Source organism: Oenanthe melanoleuca, chromosome 26 (assembly GCF_029582105.1).
Source record: "Oenanthe melanoleuca isolate GR-GAL-2019-014 chromosome 26, OMel1.0, whole genome shotgun sequence".
NCBI classification, from domain to species: Eukaryota; Metazoa; Chordata; class Aves; order Passeriformes; family Muscicapidae; genus Oenanthe; species Oenanthe melanoleuca.
Window position 1 is genome coordinate 3,489,722 of NC_079359.1, and position 25,602 is coordinate 3,515,323.

The 25,602-nt window shown below is 48.3% G+C and overlaps 1 protein-coding gene across 5 annotated transcripts; it reads left to right on the plus strand.

Annotated features, from left to right (window-relative positions):
* Positions 1 to 29: 29 nt before the first annotated feature.
* Positions 30 to 25,299, plus strand: BRPF3 (bromodomain and PHD finger containing 3). 5 transcript variants are annotated; one of them, XM_056511350.1, is made up of 13 exons: positions 30 to 1,445; positions 6,845 to 8,247; positions 9,169 to 9,325; positions 9,871 to 10,002; positions 11,889 to 12,017; positions 12,372 to 12,684; positions 14,336 to 14,599; positions 14,758 to 15,249; positions 16,798 to 16,891; positions 17,939 to 18,036; positions 18,779 to 18,876; positions 20,334 to 20,488; positions 22,683 to 25,299. In XM_056511350.1, the coding sequence occupies exons 1-13, from the start codon at positions 1,314 to 1,316 to the stop codon at positions 22,867 to 22,869; spliced, it is 3,654 nt and encodes a 1,217-aa protein (XP_056367325.1). In that variant the 5' UTR covers positions 30 to 1,313; the 3' UTR covers positions 22,870 to 25,299. The 5 variants fall into 5 exon arrangements, with proteins under 5 accessions (XP_056367325.1, XP_056367327.1, XP_056367326.1 ...); XM_056511352.1 differs by having other exon boundaries at positions 1,357 to 3,233; XM_056511351.1 differs by having other exon boundaries at positions 1,357 to 2,272.
* The last annotated feature ends 303 nt before the right edge of the window (positions 25,300 to 25,602 follow it).

Sequence of the window (25,602 nt, forward strand, 5' to 3'; positions counted from 1 at the left end):
GAAAAGTAAAAACCCCAAAAATTCAAGTAAAACCCAGTTAAAATTCCCACACAAGGAAGGAAAATCACAGAACAGCCTGGGTTGGGACTTAACATCTGTCTCCTGCTGTGGGACACCTTTCACTAGAGCAGGTTACTTAGAGCCCCATCCAACCTGGCCTTGAACAATTCCAGGAATGTGGCAGCCACAGCTTCCCTGGACAACCTGTTCCTGTACCTCACCAGCAGCACAGAGAAGAATTTTTTTCCTATTACCTAATCTAAACTTCCTCTCTTTTAGTTTGAAACCATTCCCCCTTGCCCTGTCCCTACAGGCTCTTGTAAAAAGTCTCTTTTTATCCTTATTGTAGGCTCCTCTCAGGTACTGAAGGGCTGCAATTAGGTCACCCCAAAGCTCCTCTTTTCCAGGCTGAACAAACCTAGTTCTCTCAGACTTTGAAGTGGCTCATCAATTATTGAAATTATTTTATTTGCTGTTTAACTAAGAAGAAAATGCAGCTATAGATTGTTTTAGGGTTTGTTTTATGCTTCATGGTTAGGACCATACTGTTATACAGCTGTTCTTCTGAGGGTGAAATCCTTTGTACATCAGTGAGAGTATTGGGACTTTATTTCTAAATCCTTGATATGTCATTTTTCATACAAGACAAGAATAGACTATTTATTTTTAAGTTTTGATATGTAAATAGTAGATCTGCAAAAAAGTACACACAGTACATACTTCAAAGGTGATATTTAAAGACTATTCAACAGTAAGTAACATGTTTGCCTTCGCTTTTAAAGCTGCAACAAGCTCTGGCCCAACCCGAGTATTTGCAAAACAAACTGTCACAGACTGGCTGCTCTCAGATTCCGTGGTTAACATACGTTAAGAGACAAAAGATCTCCAGTTGGCCTGTAAATGAGGGAAAACAGCATTCATTGCTTCCTTCTAAAACAGTTAATTCTATAAATTCAGATGGTGCTATTATGCAATACTCTGCGCAGAGTGGGAGGTGGAACACACATATGCTCAAGTATGTGGCGTGCTCTATAAAAAGTAAGAGTGGGAGCCTCTGCAATTCCCATCTCAATTCTTATCTCAGTTGCTAACTTAACTTCTTTCTTGTTTGATCCCCTCAGTCCCTCTCTCACTGTCCCTCAGCCTGTCACACCTCTGCTTGTGAAGAAGCTTCTGCACCTGAAATACTCATATACTAAATAAATACAGGCTCTTGCTATTTCCACCGTTTGTTTGATGATGTTTGTTTAGACCAACTGTGGCAGGCAAAGGTTCTCTGGGAGTGTAGCCGGGCTGGACTCCGGCACCTGGCGATGTTCCAGGGTGCTTCCTGGGACCCTACACCTCCTGCAAAAAAAGTGGGCTGCAAGATGAAGACACCCCAAATGAGCCTGGGACAACAATCCCACCTCATTCCCCGTGGCCTGACGGCTCCCGGCTGTGAGGTACCGGCCTGGGATGGTTGCAGCCGAGCTCCCGAACCCCAACCCCGCGGATGATGCGGGGCAGGCGAGTAGCTCCGGCCGCCGGGAGGCCGCGGCTCCCGGTGCAGCCTCCTCAGCCACGGAGGGGCCACGGGCAGCAGCGGCCCCCGCCTGAGCCATGAGGGCAGCGCGGAGGGACCCCCCGCCCTCCCGTCACCCGCAGCCCCCGGGGGCCTCCCGCTCGGCGCGGCCCGGCTGTGGGAAGGCACCGGGGAGGGGCGGGCGGTGCCTGCCCGCGGGGGGAGCGGAGCGCGGAGCCCCCTCCCCCGCCTGGCCGCTGGCTGCCGCCTCTCCCCGCCGCTCGGCCGGCCCGCGCCGCCACCGCCGCCTCCATCTTGAGCGTGTGTCCCCTGCTCCCCCCCGCCTCCACAGCACCGAGAGCGTCGGGGGCGCTGGAGCCCCGGGGGGGAGCGGGGGGGAGGTGAGGGTGGTGGGGGGCGAAGCGGCACCGGGGCCGGAGCGGCAGCGGCGGGAGCAGCGGCGGGAGCAGCGGCGGCAGCGGCAATGAGGAGGCGGCGCTGAGGAGGCGGCAGTAGCCGGAGCGGACGGAGCCGACATCTTGTGCCCTCCCCTCCCGCCGCCGGCTGGGTGAGCCCGTCCGCCCCAGGGGGGAGGGGAGGGGGAGGCGGAGAGAATTTAAAAAAAAAAAAAAAAAAAAAAAAAAAGAAAAAAAAAAAAGGAAAAGAAAAAAAAAAGAAAAAGAAAAACAAAAACAAAAAAAAATCCCCCCAAAAGGAGGCGGCGGCAACGGTGGAGAAGCCGCGGCGGCGGCGCGCTGAGCCGGCCAGGTAAAGCTCTGCGCGGGAGGCCGCGACACCCTTCCTTAGGGGTCTCTCCTCCCTCACACACCCCCGCGCCGGGGTCGCGGGAAGGTGACCGGGCGGGCGGGAAGGAGCTGAGGGAGGCCGGTGCGCCACAGCCTGCTGGCCTCTCCCGCATCCCCGCTCCGTCTCTGTGCGGCGGGAGCGGCCCGCGATCCCTCGCCGAGGAGGGTGCAGCGGCGGCGAGCGCCCGGCGACGGGGAACGGGCAGCGCCGTGTCAACCGGGCCCCCCCATTGCCGCCATCTTGGCCCCCCCTTCTTCGCGGCGCGGCGGGGGCGCCGCCCACCTTCTCCCACGCGATTGGCCCAGGCGGGGCCGAGCGCGCCCGCCTTTAGCCCCGCAGAGCCTCGCATTTCTATTGGTGCTGGCGCTGTGATGGACGGCGGCGGCAGCCAATGGCTCCGCAGCTCCGCCGCGCTCGCGCTGCACTCCCCCGCCCGCTCCCTCCCTCTGGAGACTGTGGCAGTTCCGTGGGGAGAGGTGGCCGCGGTTCGTCCCGCCGGGATTCACCGCCTTCTACTCGCCCCGGGACGGCTTTATATGTCCGAATCCTGCTGTGACTCGGCCCAGATCGCTGGCTGCAACTGGAGTTGTTTGTAGGGAGCCCTCGATGCGCGGGGTGGCTCCTGAGAGGAGCTGGCGCCTGACAGCTGAGGGCATGTCCCCGTTCCCTCAGTTGCTGCTGGGGTTAGACACCGCTCATGGTGCACCCCATGTGTTGCTGAGCCTATATATATACCTGAAACCATGCACAGCCCCTTTCGCACCCTCCCTGTGCCAGAGGCAGGGCTTCTCTCGGGGCCGGTGCATCTCCCGTCAGCTTGACTTGGTTACAGAAGTATCAGGGCATTGATAAAGATCAAGATCTCTGCTTGTGCCAGGGCAAGCAGCTCTCGGTGACGTGTTGAGCACCGACACGTTTCACTGTAGGTATCAATGTGGGTGTGAGGAGCATGAACCCTTGGCAGGTGTGTGAGGGGACCATGGGCCTGTGGCAAGCGCAGACATGGCAGGAACATGAAGGGACACTGTCGATGGCAGTAGGCATTTTTTTCTGGCATTTTGGTTGGTAAAAGGTAGAGAGGGGGCTGCAAGTGTTGTTTATTTCCTCTAGCATCTATTGGTTTTATTTTACAGATGTTGTTCTTTAATAGCTCCATGTGTGTCTGTTCCCCACTGCACAGCAGTGGATTTTAAATCCCAGTGGCTGCTGGTGCAGGAGAGCAGTGCTGAGGAACTCCAGAGCTCGTGTTTGGCTTGGTGTTCCAAAGAGGGGCAGCCTTTGGTAACAACAAACCCCAAGCTCTTTAAGACTACAGGAGCTGTAGCCACTTCCAGCAGCCATGGTGCACCAGAGTCCAATGAGAACCATATTGTTCCCATCTTCTGCTGCACGCTGAACTCCAGGTGGCCTTCCTGCTGCAAGTCATTGAAGCTCTTCATTGTTGAGGGACCTGGTTTTTCACTGGGATTACCAAGCTAGGCCAGAAGAAAGGGTGAGGAAACTCCCCCAGCTGCACTGCTTTGAGCAGTCTTGCACCTTCTGCACATGAGAAACCTGGTGCTGTAAAGTGAGCCCTTGGTTGTTCAGCATGGGAAGGCTGGAAGGAAGGACTGCAGCATGGAGGAGAGTTGGGAAGGAGACTGAGCTCTTCTGCAGTGTGAGAAAAGGAATTTAATTCCCAGCAGCTGAGTTGTAGCCACCTTGTTTGCTCAGTTGTGCTCTCTGGGAACTTCTCCCATTGTAATCTGAAGTAGAAATGGGTGACAGGAGCTTTTTGGAATGCCTTGAGCACATTGTGGCAGTGGCAAAGGGATGTCTGAACTTTCTGCATTCACATCAGCAACCTTTGTCCATGGCAGGATAGAATCAGCATGGGCTGAAATAGCATTTAACCCCACTCATGTCGAGTATCTTTAGCATTTCAGTGTGCACAGAAGCTGTTTGCAGATGGATTCCTTTTTATGTGTAGCTGGGAGATGTTCTCAAGTGTGCTGAGGGAATCAAAACATTCCTAGCTTGCTGCTTAGAAGTGTCTGTTGCTGTAGACAAGGTCACAGTGCTCAGCTCTGTGTGTCTGAGTTGATTTCGTTGCTGCTTTCAAGGTATTTTGGAGGTGTCTCTCCTAATATCCAGGTGTATGTCTCATTCCAGGCACTCAGCTATCACTGGCAGCAATTTCTATGCCATTTTAGATGCTTCTTCACAGTGCTAAGTAATTGTGTGTTGTACAAATGGATTGTTTTATGGCAGTTGGTTGCTGCGGTGCAAAGCCCACTTTGGGGTAATTTGTCTAGAAATACACTGATTGTTTCACTAAAGGAACTCTGCATGCTTGTTTTTCCCATTAACAGATAAAACAGCCCTTCCTTCAGCTGCTTGTTTCACTGAAATTTCCTTGTCCCTCAGCATTCCAAGCAATTGGCTATTGCCTCATTTTTCCTGAACGCAATATTAATGATGTGTGTGGTCAGCTCATAATAATTACTTTATCCTCTATCTTTTTGCCTCCAATATCCTCTTTGCTTGTACCAGCCTGAATTGTAAGTTATTTGCCAGCAGGATTTTCTTATTCATTTGATGATCAACTTGCCTTTATAACCTCTTTTTAAAATTCTTCTTTCCTACTGCTTGAAACCATTGGAGTTCAGCTAGGAGGAGTGAAGTTGGGTGTCTAGGGTGTGTGGATCAAGTGACTGATTAAAGTTTTAATGCAAAGGTACCAAAATTTGTGGTACCTATATTTGCACATAGAAATTATCATCTTTTATTTTACATGTGAAGTAAAATTGCATTTACAGACTCCATTATTACTGAAACTGGCACCTGCAGCTTATTTCTGTGGATGCAGGGAAGAGTTTGGAAATCTTCCCCAGACCATGTTTGTTTCTTAAGACACAGGTGGTGTCATGGCTTAATCTTGTGTTTCACAGAACCAGTACTTGAAAAAAGTATTGCTCCTGGAATTTTCTCTTTCTTTCTAGAATAAGCTTGGACTTCTTGTAGGCCCTGGTCCTGTGAGATGCTTCTTGCTCTGGCACACAGTTAAGAGTTTCTGGAACTATGTCCTTCCTGGAGCACAAGTACTGCATTGGCTGTGTGCAAATTGTGGGTTTGTGGTGTGTTTCCTTTTCTGTGGGTCTTACAGAAAGGGTCTGAGTGTGTGGATTGCTTTAAATAAGGGTGAGGTGCTGGTTCAGGCCTCTGCATAGCAACAGATAAGCTCTGGGCTGGCTTATCTTCTCACAGAGAATTTACATTTGCTTTTCTTTGTCTCCTTTCCGACTTCTTTCAGCCTCAGCTTGTTTATTCCCATAAGTCATGTTCCCATCCTTGACTCTGCCCTTCTCTCTTGCATTACTCACTTGGCTTCCTCTCTGCTTTCCCTCTTTGCCAGCTCCTCCTTCGCCCTCCGATCACCAAGCTGCTGCCACCATGTCTGAATCCTCCCCCAGACCATCTTCCCAGGCTTCTCCTCTGCTCCCCTCTGACAGGCACCTCCTTAATGTCAGCAGCCGACTCTCAGCTAATTATCTGCCGTGCTGATTAGCAGTTTGTGCGGGCAGAGCTGGCTGGGGCTTTTTGTTAAGGCTCTGAGCAAATGCCATTTCACAGCTCCTGGTGCTGGAAGCTGTCTTGCTGCTTTCCTGCTCCTAGCCCTCTGGACTCTCCATAGCCAGGTGGCTCAGGTGGATGAGTGGGAATTGTGACTTGTAAGTCCATTGGGATCCATGCTGCTTGTTGCCATGTTCGTCCCTCTTTGCTTTCTTGTGGAAGAGAAGAAGAGATGCACATCTGGTCTCTGCTACATTGCTCAGTTCATCCTCTGGTTCTGTTTGTGACCCTTGAGAGAAGGAAAAGCAAAGCTGGAGGATGATTTTTCCTTATGGTACTTTTCTGCATCTGCACTGTCAGAACGGTGGGATTGGTGGTGAGTCCTGAGCTGTGAAACCTGGAGGAGCTCCCTCCTGGACTGAGGGAGAACCATTAGTTTTCTTATCTGGAGCTGACAAAAAAAAATTAAATTAGAAACTGCTTTCATAAGACCTGAATGGTGCATTCCTTTTCTCCTGGAAAACATCCAGCACATTTGGGGATATAAAAGAAAAGTCACAGGCAAAAGAGCAGAGGAGAACTCGTTGGTTTGTGAGAGCTTAATATGTGAATGGTGCAAGAAGATGTGAACAAGGTTGTTTGAATTTCAGGGGATCTGAATGGTTTGATTTGGGTGCACAGCAGACTGTATATTGTGCTTTCAAATTATTTTGAATTTTTCTCATTGGTGGTGGGGTGGAATCTGAGGTGCAAATAGAGGAAGTTGGAGGGTGCTGTGCATTGCTCTGGTACACATTGCAAGAAATGGCTGATACATCAAATAACTGCCTGAATCTGAGGTATAAAGACTCAATGAGCCTGAAATTGCTGGAGTCTCTGGTAGAAATTCTCCCTATTGCAGCGTTGAGTGAGTTTTTCAGTCTGTGCTGCTGCTTGCTTGTCTCCATGTCTTACCCTGTGCTCTGTGTTGTTGTGTCCCAGGGTTTGTGCAGCACAGGGATGAGGAAGCCGCGGAGGAGGTGCCGGCAGCACTTGGAGGGGAGGCGTTCTCCCTCGCCCTACAGCCTCAAGTGCTCCCCCAGCCGGGAGACGCTGACCTACGCCCAGGCGCAGCGCATTGTGGAGGTGGACATCGACGGGCGGCTCCACCGCATCAGCATCTACGACCCCCTGAAGCTCATCACCGAGGACGAGCTGACAGCCCAGGACATCACCGAGTGCAACAGCAACAAGGAGAACAGCGAGCAGCCCCTCTTCACTTCCAAATCGAAGAAAACACCTTCCAAAGGCAAGAAGAAGGATTCCTGCTCCAAACATGCTCCAGGGTTGTCTTTGCACTTGCCCCAGCCCAAGTTCCGTGTGGTGGACTCCTTCAGCCAGCCAGATGCTCCTCCCCTCCCTGCTGCCTACTACCGGTACATTGAAAAGCCTCCCGAGGACCTCGACGTAGAAGTGGAGTATGACATGGATGAGGAGGATCTGGCATGGCTGGAGATGGTCAACGAGAAGAGAAGGGCTGATGGTTATGGGGCAGTTTCTGCTGACACTTTCGAGCTGCTGGTGGATCGGCTGGAAAAGGAGTCGTACCTTGAGAGCCGGAACAACGGGGCTCAGCAGTCCCTCATCGATGAGGATGCCTTCTGCTGTGTCTGCATGGATGATGAGTGTCACAACAGCAATGTCATCCTGTTCTGTGACATCTGCAATCTGGCCGTGCACCAGGAGTGCTACGGTGTGCCCTACATCCCCGAGGGGCAGTGGCTTTGCCGCTGCTGCTTACAGTCCCCTTCTCGCCCTGTGGATTGTGTCCTTTGCCCAAACAAAGGGGGAGCCTTCAAGCAGACCAGCGATGGCCGCTGGGCTCACGTGGTCTGCGCCATCTGGATCCCAGAGGTCTGCTTTGCAAACACTGTGTTCCTGGAGCCCATCGAAGGTATCAATAACATCCCTCCAGCTCGCTGGAAGCTCACATGCTGTATCTGCAAGCAGAAGGGCATGGGAGCTGCTATCCAATGCCACAAGGTGAACTGTTACACTGCCTTCCATGTCACCTGTGCACAGAGAGCTGGTCTCTTCATGAAGATTGAGCCCATGAGGGAGACCAGCATCAACGGCACGACCTTCACCGTGCGCAAGACTGCCTACTGTGAGAGCCACTCCCCGCCTGGCACGGTGAGAAGAGGGTCCCCAGCTGCTGCTGGTGATGGGCATGAGGTCACTGTGAAGGAGGAGGAAGAGGAGGAAGCCAATTCTGGCCCTCCCAAAGGGTCTGTGAAGAAGAACCAAGTGAAATTGAAGCAAAAGATCAAAAAGGAGCCTGGTGATGTGACCAAAGGGCGTTCGTCCATGCCCGTGGTGACTGTTGCACAAATTCCCTCTTACAGGTGAGTGTTGCAGGTCTAGGGAAGGAGTTGGACAGCTGGGGTCTGTTTTAAGGACTCAGTACCTCTCATTGTTGACCTTTGAAACACTGAATCTTTAGTCAAGGCTTAGCAATAACTGTGTTCAGAGTGCTCTGCAGCATAACTTGTGGCTGGGTTTCTTCTGAGTGTCACTGTGGTTTTCTGGCTTTGCTGAGCAGTCGTCCCAAGCTGTTGTGTAATGTTGACTCTGTGGTGGCCCCTAATGGCAAACACCCATCTACCATGAAGGCATTTTTAAAATACTTCATGCAGGTTGGTAGGCAGGTAGGGGTCATCCCACTATGAAAATTTTTGAGATCTCATTTCATAGTTTCTTAATTCCTCCTTTTATTATAGAACATGTCAAACCTGCCAGTGTTGCAAGCAGCTTTGACTTTGGCTGTATTTTTGCATTTTTCTCTCAGCTCTCCCTCATGCAGAAATAGGTAATGCTGAATTTTTGTTTGGTGCCTTAGGAGGTGTGTTGATGTGTTTATTTTAACAGATAGGTTGATAAGGCACCTTGTGTAAGAGTAGAATGGTAAGCAAAGCTTAAAATAAGTGATCTATTATTCTTGGACTCCTGACAAGTTAATTTCCCATGCTCCAGATTAATAGCATCAAACTTAAATGGCCCCTGGAAGGTTCTTGACACAGGAAGTAGTTTTGAAATTAAGGCTTGGAGCTGAAGTGATGGTTTCATACTTTGTGCTGTGGCAAGTGCTTGGTGGGACCCTGCAGTGTGAAAAGGGGGCACATCTGTCTGTGTGTGAGGAGATCCCAGATTGTCCCAGTTTGTGTGTACTTCAGAGTGAGCATTGACACAACACTGCAAAGCTTCACCAGGAGACCCAAGGCTCTGATTGCTTCTCAGCTGGCTCCTTCACTCTGTGCTTCCTTCAGGCTGAACAAGATGTGCAGTGGGCTGTCCCTGCAGAGGAAGAACCAGTTCATGCAGAGGCTGCACAACTACTGGCTGCTGAAGCGGCAGGCGAGGAACGGGGTGCCCCTGATCCGGCGGCTGCACTCGCACCTGCAGTCGCAGAGGAACGCCGAGCAGGTACCTGTGCTCCCACTCAGCTCACCTGGCAGCACACACAGCCTGCCTTCCAGCTGCAGATGAGCCGAACACGTGGCTGGGGAGGGAATGAGGGTGAAAAGATCAGATTTCAGTTTGTCTCAGTCTCCTCTTGGTGTGCTCATGCCTGAAGAACAGAGTTAGTGTGTTACGGGATATCCATGATGCCACTAAAGTTGGTGTTGGTGAGACAGCAGGTAGGAGCTTTCCCTCTAAGTCAGAAGACCCAGGGTTGTGCAAGGGTGTGATGGACCCTTGGTGGAATGATCTCTTATATGAATGATAAAAACACATTCCTTGGAGTGAGTAAAGAAAATGGGAAATTTCACAGATAAGGTAAAATCTAGAAATCTGATGTTATCTCAGTTAGACAGCTAAATGCTGGAGGAAGGAGGGGACATGGTGTGAACAAGAGACAAGGCATTAAGAGGAAGACTCTGAGAGCAATTCCCAGAGGATTCCTAGAAGAAGAAGGAAACACAGGAAGCCTGTGGTGTTTTTCATCTCACCCCACTTGTCTCTTGCAGAAGGAGCAGGATGAGAAGACGAGTGCAGTGAAGGAGGAGCTGAAGTACTGGCAGAAGCTGCGCCATGACTTGGAGCGGGCCCGGCTGCTCATCGAGCTCATCCGGAAGAGGGAAAAGCTCAAACGGGAGCAGGTGGGGAGTTCTGAGTTCTGGCTGTCCACTTCCTGCTCTTAACTTCAGTCCCATGCAAGCTCTCAGTGCTGCAGGAGGCTCAGAAGAAGCACAACAGTTTTCCTTGAGCCTTTTCACAGGTTCTGACTGTTGGGTGTGCAGAGCCACCTCTCCCTGTGCCAGTCACGGGTTTGCACTGTGCAGCCTCACTGTGCAGAGTGCTGGCAAAATGTATTTGCATCATTAATAATGGGTTTGATTCCTGACCTACAGAACCCCATCTATTTCTGGGCATGGACCAAGTGTTTTGCAGAGTAGAAGTTAGGTCTTTCATGATTATTTCAGGAGTTTGATAACACCTTCTCCAGGGAGAGGTCTAAATCACAGTTCACCTCTTATTTTCTAAGGCTAAAAATTCCTGTAATTTGTCCTCTAAGGATATTTTTAGAAGAAAATGTTTTAAGATGGAGACCATTTACTAAATTTTCCAATTTCTCCTTTGACCTGTGTGCACATCTCCAAAGTTTCACCAGTTGCTTCCAAAGCTTGCCAGCCTTGCCTGTCTTTACTGTCCTTGTCTTGTTGGTTGCTGCTACCACAGCTGTGCTCTCTGGCTGGAGTATCCTCCAGGACAGCTCCAGGAAAGGCTCATTGGGCACATCCTGAGCCCGTGCACATCCTCAGGCCTTGCCTGGCTGCTTCCAGGCTGTCTGCAGGGAGAGGGAAAGCAGCATCCTCTGCATTCACAGCTCCTCTGAGACCAACTTTTTATGGCCAGAAGCTACCCACAGCTTTTCTGGAGTCCTCTTGATGGTTCACTTGCTGCATTGTCCTTGATTTACATAAGTGGCTCAGCCCTCATTGCTGTGTGAACATATTTTAGGTAGGAGGATAAAAAAAACCCCAAAAATCATTATTGGGCTTTGTTTGCTTTTGATATCTTGATATAACAGCTGGCTAGAGCCAGAAAAGCTTATGGAAACTGTGGTGTGCTTTTTAAAAAGATAAAATACCACAGAAAAATTTATCTATTTGGGCTCTATCCCAGCCCAGCTTTTAGGTGAGTGCAGAAGGATGCTCCAAAATCGTGCATCTCTGGCTGTTTTCCTGTTTTGGGGGAGAAGTGTGTCTTTATACCTGTCTATATTAATTCTCTCATCGATGCTGTCTTGTTGCTGAACACATCAAATACAGTTTGCTTTGTGTAAACAGACTTGCTTACCTTTGTTACTGAAGTGTTGATTTAATGACATAACGAGTGATTATAAGATCAAAGAAATGAAGATGTTAAAGGATGAATAGATACTTTTATCCTGTTCCAGTCTTCTTTGAATAGATGTTCAGTGCAAGAGATTTTCAGTGCTACAACTTGTTTACTTGAAATCAAACAGTATTAAAAAGAATAGAAGGAACTGCATTAGGAATTTGCAGACATTTAACCACTGTGTTTGGTTTCTGCCTTGAAGTCTAAGAGCATATGTCTTAAACTTTGTTTTTGCTCTCTAGTCTAATTATGGAAGTTATTGTTCATATAAATGCCTGCATACTTTTAATTTTTATATAGTGTTGATAATTGGCATAATAACAATATCTTGAGGCAGGGAGTTCTCCAGGATAATTTACCAGGTGTGAAAAAACTGTTTTCATTTTTAATGGTAATATCTTTTAATTTCCTGGGGTTTCCTCTTGTTTTGATTTTGTGAGATGGAATAAACAGGAGTTCCCCATGTAAAAGGATTGGACTGGGCAATGTCCATGAAGAGTGCAAGGTGTTTGCCAGAAGTTCTACAATGGTGCTGGCCTGAGGTTTCCAGCACTGAGTGAAGCTGGAAGAATCTGGAGGGAGACAGATTGAGACCACTCCCAGCTCCTGCCCTCAGTGAGCTCCTGTTGTGTTCTGTTGCCAGGTCAAGGTGCAGCAGGCTGCCATGGAGCTGCAGCTGACCCCTTTCAATGTCCTGCTCCGCACAACCCTGGACCTGCTGCAGGAGAAGGATGCTGCCCAGATCTTCACAGAGCCCGTTAACCTGAACGAGGCAAGTCTCTTTCCTAGAGCTGTTTAATGCGTTGTAGATGAGATATGGCTGGGCAGAAGCGCAAACCACCTTGTCCCAAGCTGCTGGTGGACTAAAAACTATCTCAAAAAGGACTCATGATGTGTGTATCCTTCCAGGCCAAAAAAAAAGGGTATTTTTTTCTGGAAGTTTAGCACATCTTGGATGAGTAATGTTTTGCAGAGCCAGGGTGTGTCTGCCTTGCCTGGGTGACACAGAAATGAATATCTGTTGCTGCCCCTTGCCAGTGGAAAGGGCATTAAGAGTGCTTGTGATGGGTGCGCTCTGGTTGGCTAGTAAATGGTTTTTGTAATTGTACAGGTTTTATATGTTTAGGTTCCAGATTACCTGGAATTCATTTCCAACCCAATGGATTTTTCCACCATGAGGCGGAAGCTGGAGTCCCACCTGTACCGAACCTTGGATGAGTTTGAGGAAGACTTTAACCTTATAGTTGCCAACTGCATGAGGTATAATGCTAAAGACACGATTTTCCACCGAGCAGCTGTCCGGCTCCGGGACCTCGGGGGAGCGATTTTGCGTCACGCGCGGCGCCAGGCCGACAGCATCGGCTTTGACACTGGCGTGGGGATTCACCTGCCTGAGTCGCCCAAGCCCCACGACTTTTACCGCTTTTCTTGGGAGGATGGTGAGTAGTGATTGATGGTTTCTTCACCTCAGGCAGGTCATAGCTTTAGTTCTGAGCACGTTGTTCAGCCTGCATGGAAATCGTAGCCATTCTGCATATGAGAATTTCCCCATCCACCTGTTTAGGCACTTATAGAACTCCTTTAGAACCCCAGTGTGGGATTTCAGGTGAGCTGGGCACTCTGAGCTAGTTGCAGCTTAACTCCAGCTCTCCTAGTGCATGTCTGTGTTGAGAGAGCCTTGTAAACTGCTCATGCTCTTTGATTTGTGCCAGGAATACAAACTCACTATTTTAAAGATGGATCTGGGATTTTTTTGCTCTGGGGAAAGCTCATACATTTCATTGTAAGATGAACATGGCAAGATGTACAGCAGCTGAGTTAGATGGAGCACTGAGGGCTGAAAGGGGGTGATGAGGGGTGAAGGTTCTGGGACCTAAGCAATCCTAGCTGAGACTTTCCATTCCCAACACAGCCCCATCCACCCCACAGCCCTCTTGAGGTGCAGCTCCAAAGCATTGGTTGGATAACTTGGCTAAACTTAGTGCAGCCATCAAGCACACAGAGCTTGCAAAGTGCCATCTGGTTCCTAAATGTTGAACCCTCTTGGGTGCAGATGGACAGTGATTATGAAATTTGTGTAGGTGTTCAGCTGTCTGTCCTGCTTCTGCAGATGCCAGCCCTCCAGGAGAGCCAGAGGAATGGCAAATACGTTACATTTTGGCCACTTATGTTTGTGGTCTGATTTTGTCAGTTAATCTAACAATGAAATAGGTTTCTGACGAGGGTCTAGATCACAAGACATGTCCTTTCACTGTTGCTCTTCACTGAGGCAGCAACAGGAACTGAGGAACAGTGCAAGTTGAATTAACAGCTTTTTATTCAAAGGAGGGAAGTCCAAGCTCCAATAACTGCTAAATCCCCAGGCTAAAGCGATTGATTCATGGACACATCAAAGGGAATAAGGCCTGGCACTGCCCCAGATGCTTCTCCAAGAAGCCTCACTCGCCAATGGCATCCTGGCCTGCATTAGGAATTGTGTGGCCAGCAGGAGCAGGGAGGTCATTCTTCCCCTGTACTCGGCACTGGTGAGACCACATCTTGAGCACTGTGTCCAGTTCTGGGGCCCTCAGTTTAGGAATGATGTTGAGATGCTTGAACGTGTCCAGAGGAGGGCAGCAAGGCTGGTGAAGGGCTTGGAACACAAGCCTTATGAGGAAGGTTTGAAGGAGCTGGGGTTGTTTAGCCTGGAAAAGAGGAGGCTTAGAGGTGACCTTATTGCTCTCTACAACTTCCTGAAGGGAGGCTGTAGACAGGTGGGGGTCAGTCTCTTCCACTGGGCAGCAACTGACAGAACCAGAGGACACAGTCTCAAGCTACGTCAGGGAAAGTACAGGTTGGATGTTAGGAAAAAAATTTTCACTGGAAGAATAATAAAGTATTGGAACGCTCTTCCCAGAGAGGTGGTGGAATCACCATCTCTGGAAGTGTGTAAGAAAAGGCTGGACATGGCACTTGGTGCTATGGTCTAGACTCTGAGTTGAGGTGTTAGGACATAGGTTGGACTCGATGATCTTAGAGGTCTCTTCCAGCCTCATTATTCTGTGATTCTGTGACTCGTTCCCCTCACTGTTGCCATCTCTTGTGCTGCAGTGGATAACATCCTGGACCCGGAGAACAGGGCCCACCTGTCTCTGGAGGCGCAGCTGAAGGAGCTGCTGGAGAAGCTGGACACAGTGAGCTCCATGCGCTCCAGCGGCGCCCGCACGCGGCGCGTGCGGCTCCTGCGGCGCGAGATCAACTCCATCCGCCACAGGCTGGCCCAGCAGCAGAGCAAGGCCCTGCCCAACGGGGACTCTGTGCCACGGGAGGGGCTGGAGACAACTTCCAGGGAAGGGGATGACGAAGGGGAGAAAGGTGAGCAGCAGGGTTTTGATTCCAGGTCTCTAGTGCTCGTCAGCAGTCAAAACCTGCTGTTGCTCCTGTGACCTTAATGAAAGATGGGAATGGCTGTTGGTAGTTTTGGGACTGATTCTTGCTAAAATGTTCAAGCAGATTCTTTATTCCTTTACCAGATGGTTCCAAGCTCCCATACCCTCCAACCCTGGAGCCCACAGGACCTGCACCCACCCTCTCAGAGCTGGACTCTCTGCAGGACCCTCCAACACTCAAGCCCATCAGTGATAGCAGGCCCCTGAACCAGCTGCAGAGGAGGATGGTGTCAGACAGGGAGCTCTTTGACAAGAAAGCTCTGCAGCAGGAGAGCCAGGCTTTCCAACGCCTGCTGTCCAACAATGGCCTCAACGGCCTGGCCCTGGCCCCTGCAGACAGCCCTGCCAACCCCGCCCTCAGCAGCGTGGGCCGCCGGACATCGGTGCTGTTTAAAAAAGCCAAGAACGGTGTGAAGCTGCAGAGGGGTCTGGAGTGCTCCCTGGAGAACGGGGAGGAGCTCAGGCAGGGCGGGCAGCACTCCCCCTCCCGCCCCGACGGGGAGCGGCAGGCACGGAAACGGCCCCAGAGCCGGAGCTGCGGTGACAGCAGTGGGGAGAAGTCGCCCAGGCAGAGAGGTGAGGACAGGCTGGGTGGGACAGTGCCGTGGTGCTGCTGGGTCCTAGCTTGTACTCGATGATCTCAGAGGTCTTTTGTAATTGATTCCGTGATTCTGTAATTCCTTGGGATTCCTTTTCCTTCTGGAAGCTGTGAGATGGGGCTGAGGAAGGGGAAATCCTGGGGCTGAGTAAAAACTTCTGCATCCAAACTGCACAGCCAGAACTGACTTTTAGGGGAGAACACAGTCCTCGTAACCAGATGTGCCTGGTGAGAGCTGCATCCATTCACATGTTTATAAACAGGGCAGACATGCCCATAATGAGATGCACATGTTGGTTTTGGTGTCTTAGCTCACCTCTAGTCACATCCATTTGAGACATTTAAAGGTACCAAGATGAAGCCCAGGGCAGTCACCAGTAATTCTCCTCATTTCCAGGCTGCTGTAAGAGGGAGTTTTCCATTTTTTATAGGACAAGCCAATGTGCCCAGCTGCTCACAAAGCTGTTGAGTGCCTGGCTGGAAACTCTGGGCTGAGGTGTTGGCATTCCAGCCCTTGTGGAAGGGCTTGGTCACTCCTAGGAGTGAGAGCTTCCTGCTGCAGAAATGATGCATTTGGTGTGCATTGCAGTGTGGAGTAACTTAAACATTACTTTGAAATCACTTCTGGAGTATAAATAAAATTAGTGGGAATACCAAGCAGGTTCCTTTTCAAATTAGATCTGCAAATGAGAATAAGCAGCTGAGATGAAATTTGGAAAGAAAAAAGAGGAAAGGAGCATTGGAGTGACAGGACTGTAATTTCTTTTTAGTTCTGTGTGAGCAGCCATTGTGGGACAGTTCCCATCTGGAAGGTTTGACTTAGCTAAACCTCAAATATTATCTTATAGTTATTTGGCTGTGATAAGGTTGTAAGAATATTGAGACTGGGAGGAAGGCAATGGAATGTGGGGATTGACTTGTCAGGACAGGTTAAAGGAAACACAGATGACTTCTCCAAAGAGTGGAGGGACTCACCATCATCACCTCTTGGTAATTAAAGCAGAAAGTTGTCATCCACACTGGGTAGAGGTCAGAATGAGAGGCTGAAATTAAAAAAAAAAAGGAAAATAAAGGCAAGGTGCTGGAAAATCACTGATAATAGGCAATGACATTTCTCCTGTGCTGAAACAGCACAGCTAGCTTTTTTCTGAGTTGCACCACTGCTTTGTGATTCAGCTCCAGCTCCTTCCACAATTTCAAACACAGTTGATTTCTCTGAACTGGAGACAGTGTCTGGTGTGATGAATCTGTGTTACTGCAGAAGCAGCTCAGTGTGATGGGGATTCACAACAAGGTGTTTCCCAGGAATGTGCCCTTTGTGACAATCCCATATTTACAGCTAGAAGAAGCAACAGAGGCTTTGCCATGAATTTGCCCTTGTGGGGCTGTTGGATTTGTGAGCCCAGGGGAGTGTGGAGGTGCTGGGTCCATGGGCTGGGGGAAGGCTGTGGTCACCTGGCTTCTTGTGCCTGCTCTGGGCTTGGGGATGCTCTCAGTCCTTGTCATTCCCATTTGTCTCCTGGCAGGAGTGACCAATGGCTTTGCAAAACATGCAGGGAGTGGCTCTGACTCGGAGTGCAGCTCTGCCCTGGGCAGTGGGCTGGTGTTTGAAGCCTGCAGGTAAGTGCCCCAGGCAGAGCTGTTCCCTGGAACACCTTCTGTGTCTGGGTTAATCTCTCTGCTTCTGTTCTCTGACTTCTTAGTTCCAAACCCAGCCTAGACTGTTATTTATTTGTGTGTTGGCTCTAAAAGACAAAAAGCTGCTGAGTTTTCATCCTGTCCTGTTAAGCTGCAGGTCCCAGAAGCAGTGCTTGATTTTTTAAGCAAGTGGGTGTGTGTTACACTGCTTTTTCTCAGTGCATGCACATCCTCTCTGCTGATGCAGAGAGAACCAAAACTTGGAAAAACTTGAATTCAAATTTTCAGTTCAGCACTTCAGGTAAAGCTGAACTTTTACCACCTACTAAACAGCTGCTTTCCTCCTCTCAGGAGTTTAAGAGCAGAACTGGGCACTTCAAGCATGACTGAACAGACTTAAAGCAAGCACCTGACATCTTCTGATGTCTTGTGGGTAATTTGTGCAGTTACTGTATTCAGGAACAGCTCTGTTTGCTACTTTTTCTCTAATCTCTTTTCCAGCACCAGAATCACTCACAATAGAGTGCTTATTAGAAAACTGTAAAAGAAAAAAAATTACAATATGTGAAAAAATATGATTGCTTGAGGTGGAGGCAATCAATTTTCTGAAATGTTTGTAGTGAGGGGGTGAAAGGATGTTCAGGATATGGGCTGACAAAGTCCAGTTTCATACTGGAGTTGTACTGGAGGGCTGCTGTGTCATCTCTCAAGCCTATACACAACTGGTGAGGCTCATGCAAGCTCCAGGCACCATTACATCAGCTCAGGTGTGAAGCCTGCTCTGGCTTTCCTCATGTTTACAGCTGGGTTTCTGTGAGGGCTCATGGCAAAGCTGGGACGATGCCCAGTGTGCTTCCACCAGCAGAGATCCCATTCTGCACAAGTGTTCAGTGTCCTTTCATGTCAGTGATGCACCAGTGCAGTGATGTTTTGGTATTTTAACCCAATTTGGGGAATGCATTGTCTGTTGTCTAGATAATCTGTTTTCTCCTAATGCCCTCCTTTTCCCCCTTTCCCCTTTTCCTGCAGTGGTTTGGTGCCTCCCAAGCGCAGCCGAGGGAAGCCAGCCCTGGCTCGGGTGCCCTTCCTGGAGGGTGTGAATGGAGACTCTGATTTCAGTGCCTCAGGTGAGAACTGCTGCCCAGCACCCCCTGCTCTGGTCCCACCAGAGGAACACATCTCAAAGCACACCAGAGCCAGTCCTGCACAAACTGGACCTGCCTGGGCACTATTACCTGCTTTGTTACAGATTTAGGTTATTGCATAAAACATTTTTCCTGCTTCCACCTTTCCTGCTTGCCTGTGCCCTGTGTTTCCTTGGAGGGCTGCTTTCTGTAGGGCTGGTGTGTGCAATGTCAATATTTGTCCATGTTCCCTAGAGCAAGCAGTACTGTAAAATTTTCATTAATGAAGATTAGTCCTTTTCCAGGACCAGGAGCTTGCTGATTTCATATGTATGACCAAATCCATCTCTTGTGGGGCCATTTGATTTCAGTGACTCCACCTGATTAACATTTCTGTGTTGAAGAGTTCATGTGAAGCCTCATGCATGCACAGACCCATGATTTAGGAAACTGTGGCTTTATCTTAGTGCTAACCTGACTGTACTGACAGAGCATAAAGGAGGCTGGAGTTTGGTACATGCTGAGTTTTATCACAAACACCTACTTCATATAGATACAAACAAGTGATTTTCCTTTTTGTCTTGCCAGTGTGCTTTAATTACTGCAGTTGTTCACCTGTTTTAGTTCATTGCTAAAATTATTAATGAGATAATGAAGCCTGGGTGGGATGCCAGTGTGGTTCCTTGTGTTTCCATAAGCCCCTTGCTGGTAAAGCTCCTAAGCTGAGTGTTCTGCTGTCCCTTAGGCAGGCCTCTCCTGATGTCCTGTGAGAGCCAGGCTGAGCTGGAGCCCCTGGAGCTGGTGTGGGCCAAGTGCCGTGGTTACCCCTCCTACCCTGCCTTGGTAAGTGCCCTGTGCCCTCCCACAGCCTGACCTTGCAGCTCAGCTAGCCCAGAACACTGTTCAGTTGTGCAGTGTAACCAGAGAGAAGAGAAAAACTTACCAAAATAATGGAATATGTGATTTTTGTTTTTCTCCTTTCCTCCTTGCACAGTGAGTTTTTGCTGTGCTCATTGTTTCAGAGCTTTGCAGAAGATTCATAAAACATTGGTCTCTCACTGGCAGGGGTAGAGCTCTCTTCACTCTCCTCTCCTCTGAGGAAAGTCTTCAGTACTGTGGGGATGAGAAGACCTAAATTTTATAAATGCAGGCACCAGGTTCTGCTGCCTGCAGATTTTCTTGCTTGGTGAGCACAGCTCCATCTGTAGGTGCCCAGCTGGCCCTGTGGTGTCTACATCCTCTTGAAACAACCATATGTTTGATTTAAATATGAGCATATATGCATATCCTTGAGTGTTTTTCTTATTGTTTATGTGCCTTTGGATATTTATCTATTAATGCCATCAAAAAGGGCAGATTCTGCTTGAAGTGTGAACCTCATGCAAGTGGGAGCTCAGGAGAGGGAACACCCACAGATCTGCTGGCCATCCTGGCCAGCCAAAGCAGCTTTAATTCTCCATGTGGCTACAGCCAGAGTTAAACTGTGGCTTAGAATGGATTTAACCACTGAGACTGCCTCCAAAAAAGGCTTTTTTATATCAGCTTGTTGTGTTGGCAGAGTGTCCTAATAAATTCCTACAGATGGCCAGTGTCAAAGCCACTTTTGCAAGCCCTTAGGAGAGGAGGAAGAACAGACTGAGTATTGTAGCCACCCTCTGCTGATTTCTTCTCCTCCTGTGCTGGCATAGCACAAACGTGGACATGGCCATTTCTGCTTTGTAGGGGGAGAATTGATGCATTTGTTGTGACTTATCTTCAAAATTGCTATAGTCTCTGTTCCCCTGGCTTGATGGAGCCAGCACTGCTTGTCAACTCTCAAAATATTTGGCCTGGTTCTGATCTAATGCAGTGTCAATCTGAGCAATGCCACTGATGTCAGCTGAGTTGTTCCAGAATGGAGCAGTTGTGAAATCACATTTTGCCTGTGGAGTACAGCAGGAGCATTACATTTATCTGGAGTTTGGTGTGAGGGAAGGAAATCCTTTGCTGAACAGAATAATCCTGAATTTGTACTGAATTACACATTAGTGAAAATGCATTTACAGCCACACAGAACCACACACATCCCTTTTTCAAGATGGGGTGCCTGCCTTTGGGGCTGACTGGCTTCCCTCCCACAGGGGAAGCCTCAGGCTGAATTTTTTTTAGAAAGAAACACTGAAAACAAGCAATTTTGCTTACCCACCCAAAATAGACTTAATTTGTCTAGATTGTATACACTGAAAGAACAGACAAAAGAATGTATTGTGTTCATTGCTGGGCAGGATTTTGTGCTAAATGTCCTCCCCCTGTGTCCCCAGATTATTGACCCCAAGATGCCACGTGAGGGTTTGCTGCACAATGGGGTCCCCATCCCTGTGCCCCCCATGGATGTCCTGAAGCTGGGGGAGCAGAGGCAGACAGAGGCAGGAGAAAAGCTCTTCCTTGTCCTTTTCTTTGACAACAAGAGAACCTGGTGAGTGTGTGCAGAGAGCTCAGTGGTGAGTGTGAGCCAGAAGATTTAATGTAATCTTTGGGATGTGGGAGCATGCAGGGATTATGGTGATGTTACATGTAAATTGGGAATTTAAACATGCAGCAGGCAAGAGGAGTCTAAATAAGGAACACAGCCTACTTTTCCTGGCCCAAGAGCACAACATCTGACAGCTCCACTACCACAGTGAGCAGTCCAGCATCCTTCACCCAGAGCTCACATCACCACAAAAACACTGAGGCACATGAAGAGAATTTACAGCAAATTACAGAGAGCATTTGACTTCAGAACACCAGCAGTCTGTTCCAATGCTGCACAAAAGATTTGCCAAAAATTTCCAGGCTAACATTTTCAAAATGCAGGGTTTATTTCATATTTAGACTCAGCTGGTTTTTCAGAGGTGCTGAGTACCAGCAGTTTTCAAATCAAGATTTTTATTTAAGAAGGAAAATATGGGTATAAACACATAGGTTCAAAGCAAGAAAAATATCTGAAGGCCTTTTGTTGTTGCACTTCAGACAGGATGAATCTGCTGATTTCAGGATTAGTTGCTGACCATGCTCACATGGTAACAGTCAACCAGGCAGATATAATAAGCCATAAACCAGTGAAGAGCCTTAAAACTACCAGTAAGTCTTTGAAATCTGTGTGTGAAACAATGGGAAATCTGTAAAATTGGAGATTTATGCTGGAAGAGGAGGAGGTGAAAGTGGATGCTGGGGGAGCAGAAGAGAGCTGGGCTTGCCTTTTCTTCTGCTGCCTCTGTAAAATAATAAATCAGGAGTTTAAAAAGAAGCCTTGTGGTGTTTGAAGAGCCCTTCTCCTGGAGAAGATTTGTGCTGGCATTCCAGGAAGAGCAGGGGAGCTCCAGGAGATCAGGAAAAGGCTGGAGGAATGGCGTGAACATTGCCAGGGCTGGAGGGAAGATAGAGCAGGACCAAACACACAGAGGGGTAAAGCAGCAAAGGGGAACTTCCCCCTGACATTTGGGGGCTGTGCAGGGTTTTGTGGGGTCTGAAGAGAAGGGGACAAGGTGCAACAAGGGAGAAGTATTTGCCATCTGCTGAGGAAGTTGGGAAGGGGATCAGGTTTACATCACTTGGTGAGGGTGTCTGTGTCCTCTGGGTAAAAGAGGAGTCAGGAGAGAAACTCTGAGGCTTTTTATTAGCACACTGCATTGTTCCCCTGTTCCTGATCACAGGAACCACTTGATAAAGAGCATGTTCTGCAAAGAGAGACTAATGATTTGCAGCAGAAAATCAATGGCACTGCCATGCTTCCTGTTGCTGTAGTCATCAGTTTTCAAAATCTTAAATCAAAGGGTTGTAATTGAAGCTATCTTCCCAATGAAAGCAAGCATGTCCTTGGCTTTGCCCTGCTCTTGTTGAATACAAGCTCTGCTGCATGTTTACATTCTTCAGAGGCTGCTCAGAGCCTTGTTTGCAATTTGTGGGAAGCTGAGGTGTCTCAGGAAAGTACTAAAAGCCCCTCTTGGAGTCAGATCCAATTTTGGTGGACTTCATTGATGCTGCAGAAGGGTGGCAAAGACTGAAATTGTCATCTTTGTGTGAAGAGCAGCTGAGCTGCCCTGGATTGCCCATATTGGCTGGGTGGGGGGTGCATTGAGCTGTGCCAGCAGTGGCTGGGGTGGAGCTGCAAGGGGCTGGGTGTCATTAGGAGAGGTGGGTGACACATTTCTTAGTGTCCAGTTAAATGACCACACAGTAAAAGCTTGCTACAGACAAGGCATTTGCAATTAAAGTAATCCTTTGGGGTCAGGCTGGGCTTGGGATGTGCCATCCTGCTTCTGGATGACGCTCAGATAGTTGGACCCACCTAAACTAATGCTTGCAGCTTCTTGGAGCAAGGCAGAGCTTTCTTGGGGGTAAAAACTCACTTTGCACCATGGACATCCCTGTATTTCCTGCTCTGTGGAACACAGAATTTCCAACTTCTCCCTGAGCTCCAGGGAGCACTGAAAGCTTTGAGTGAGGACTCCAGGGAGAGAGGACTTGTGCTCAGAAGGCATTTTAGCTGCAGGGGCTTCTTCTATGTCAAACATAAATTTAAACATTTGTTCCATCGTTGTGGGGCGTTAATGACGAATGAATACATGACATGGGTGTGGCTGCTCCTGGGGAGGAGGTGCCAGCTCTCTCACTCCTCTCTGCTGCAGGCAGTGGCTGCCGCGGGACAAAGTCTTTCCCCTGGGCGTGGATGACACCGTGGACAAGCTGAAGATGATGGAGGGACGCAAAACCAGCATCCGCAAATCGGTGCAGGTGGCCTACGACCGAGCCATGATCCACCTGAGCCGAGTGCAGGGGGACAACCCCTTCCTGCCCACTGCCACCTACCTGTGAGGGGCTGCTGGGCCAGCCTGTGCTGCTGCAGCTCTCTGCACTGCTCGGTGCAGCACCTCCAGCAGCTGGCAGCGCTCCTGGGAGTGCCTGAAATGTGCCAAAAAAACCCCTTGTCCAGCCTCTTCCTGAATGTGTCTTGCTGAAGAGCTGGCAGGAGATGAAATGTCTGCAGGGAGTAAGGTAGGTAGGAAGAGCTGACAGGTGACAGGAGCCAAGGTGAGTTGCTGCAGTGAGCAGAGCACACAGCACTTGGATGTTTGGACCTCGTGCACCGTCCCCTGCCCCTGCCTCTCCTGCACTGCCAGGCCTTTGAGTCATCAGCCAGTCCCAGGAAATTCCTGGGAACCTGGCACCCCTAGGATTCTTTAGAAATCCCAACTGGGCTTTCTTGTGCCAAATTTACCTTAACCATCATTGGCCTTTTCATTTTTCTTTAAATGACATTGTCCTATCACATAAAATCTGCACAGAATTGTAGCTGGGAGCTCTAATTGTGATTCTCCTGCCTACATACATCATGTTTTCATGTTTAGATTTCTCTCACTGCATTTAGAAAAGCCCGAGATTTTGGTAACCTTCCCCCCCTGCACAGTTTCATGCACAGATTCACAGAGCTTTAAAGATGAAAATCAGATTTCCTGATCTGTGTCTGTATGTATGTCCTAGAAATGGATTTTGTTGTTTCACATTTCAGTTCTGATTTCTGTGACTCTGCTTGTTGTAGTAACATTTCATACCATGAATTAGCACAGTACCTAAGAAAAGGTAACTTCCTTTTTTTAAGAAGTAATTTTGGAGGTGTCTGTTGAGCTGGAGCAGCTCTGCAGGCACTGAGGTTGATCAGGGTTGGAGGGAGATGCATCTTTTGTGTTGGTTTATGCACATTTGGTGTAAGGCTCCTCTTCCTTTTCCCCCCCCTCTTTTGTGTCTCCCTGTTTTCCTCTGCCACATTTTGGACTGAAACCAAGCACTGACCAGAGCACACAACCCTTCAGCTGTTTCACCTCCTCCCACACGTGCACATCCTTCCCTGGTGTGTGGGTCTCCAGTGTTGTCATCCAGCTAAACCCAGACAATCCCTCTTGGTTTGGGTTTGCATTGCAAAAAAACTGATGTTTGGGAACTTGGTGACTAAATCTTTTTTATTAGCCAAGGAATTTTATGATTTTTCTGATCTCTTCTGTTGCATATCCCTCTTTGCTTTCCCATTTTAAAGAGCCAAAGGTGCAAAGTAAGATTGTAGATTGAGTATCATCATTTTGCTTTTTAACTCAGTATTTTTAAATTATTTTTAACTTTTTCATACTGAAGAGAATGTGGAGTCAAAATAATAATAATAATAATTAATGATAATGAATAGTAGGGAATAATCACTGCCATTTCTACTTGCTCTACTTTTTTAAAATACCACTTCTTATACATTGGGGCATGGAATTGCATTTGAAGGAATTTTAAGATTCCTGTAACATAAAGAGATGGGGCATAGGAGTTTGTAAAAATATTAATAGTGATAATAATGCCCATGGAGTGTGGCTAGGGAAGGATGTTGTGTATATAGCTGTAAAATGTTCTAAATTATTTAGACCTATTGTCACCATTCTTGAAGTCCTCAGTTGTGTTGCTGGGTCTTTTATATGCACACAGTGTAATTTATTTAAAGGAACATACACTTTTCCAGGTGGTAGCTCAGCTGTGGACTAGTGACCTGTGTATATGTTTTAAGGTCTTGGGAGTTGGTATTTTATTTTTTTTCCCATTTTGTTTGGTTTTTAAATGATTTTAGAATTTGGATTGGCTGATATCCTGTTGTTGCTACAGAACCTAAATGTTACTGTCAGTCTGCTGTAAAGCACAGATTGCTCTATTTATTGTAGAAAGTGAGTTTATTTGCTTTCTAGAATTGTTTATATCAGATGGTATAAGAGAAGTAATAAGAAAATCTATGCTTGTAAAGAAAAAAAAGCTAATTTTACCTACTATAATCTGACTGTCTGAGACTATATTTTCTCTCTGAGAAATAAATGTTCTAATGTATGGAAAAAAAAACCAAAACAACAAAACACCACCTTTAGAAAGAGTTCTTCCTTGCTAATGTTGTCCTGAAATCCAGAACATACCATGATGGTTTTTAATCATCCCAGTGCTCCCAGGTGCAGGTGGGAATGGCAAGGACAGGGTGACACAGGGAGGATTTCTTGTTCTGTGTCCCTGTGCAGGGGGTGACAGAGCTGGCTGCTGCATGGAGAGCTCCCACCTTGTGCTGGTTTTATTTGTTGGGTTTCTTTTGGAGTTTTTTTTAAATTCTTTCTTTTTAAAATTGATGTTAAACTAAGGACCACTCTGTTTTCTCAGAGAAAAACAAAAGGCACACACAAACATAAAAGTCCAAATGCCTGAGAAAAACAACTCCAGCTTAGGAAAGTGATTTCTTGAGATACTGTTTGGAGTTTTATTGGCAACAAGGTTCTGCCTGTCACATGCTCACTGCCTGCTGCTTTCTCCCTAGTGGAACAGAAAGGGAAGGTGGAGAGACTGGAGCCTCCAGCCCTGCCAGGAAAGCCCTGGGAGAAACCCAGGGTGGCCCAGACCCTTCCCCTCATGCCCTCCCCAACCAGCCCATGGCACAGCACAGAGGTTCTGCCCAGGGAAGGGGCCATGAAACCCCCCCAGCTGTTTAACTGCACCCACAGCAGCCCAGCCAGGGATGCTGGGGCACAGCACCAGAGCTGCCCT

What these genes read in the sequence shown, in the direction of transcription:
- BRPF3 (XM_056511350.1), top strand. Translation starts at nt 1,314, where the DNA reads ATGTTCCAGGGTGCTTCCTGGGACCCTACACCTCCTGCAAAAAAAGTG. An exon ending in AGCCCGTTAACCTGAACGAG is followed by an intron (nt 12,018 to 12,371) that starts GCAAGTCTCTTT and finishes TTATATGTTTAG; the next exon opens with GTTCCAGATTACCTGGAATT. An exon ending in CCGCTTTTCTTGGGAGGATG is followed by an intron (nt 12,685 to 14,335) that starts GTGAGTAGTGAT and finishes CTTGTGCTGCAG; the next exon opens with TGGATAACATCCTGGACCCG.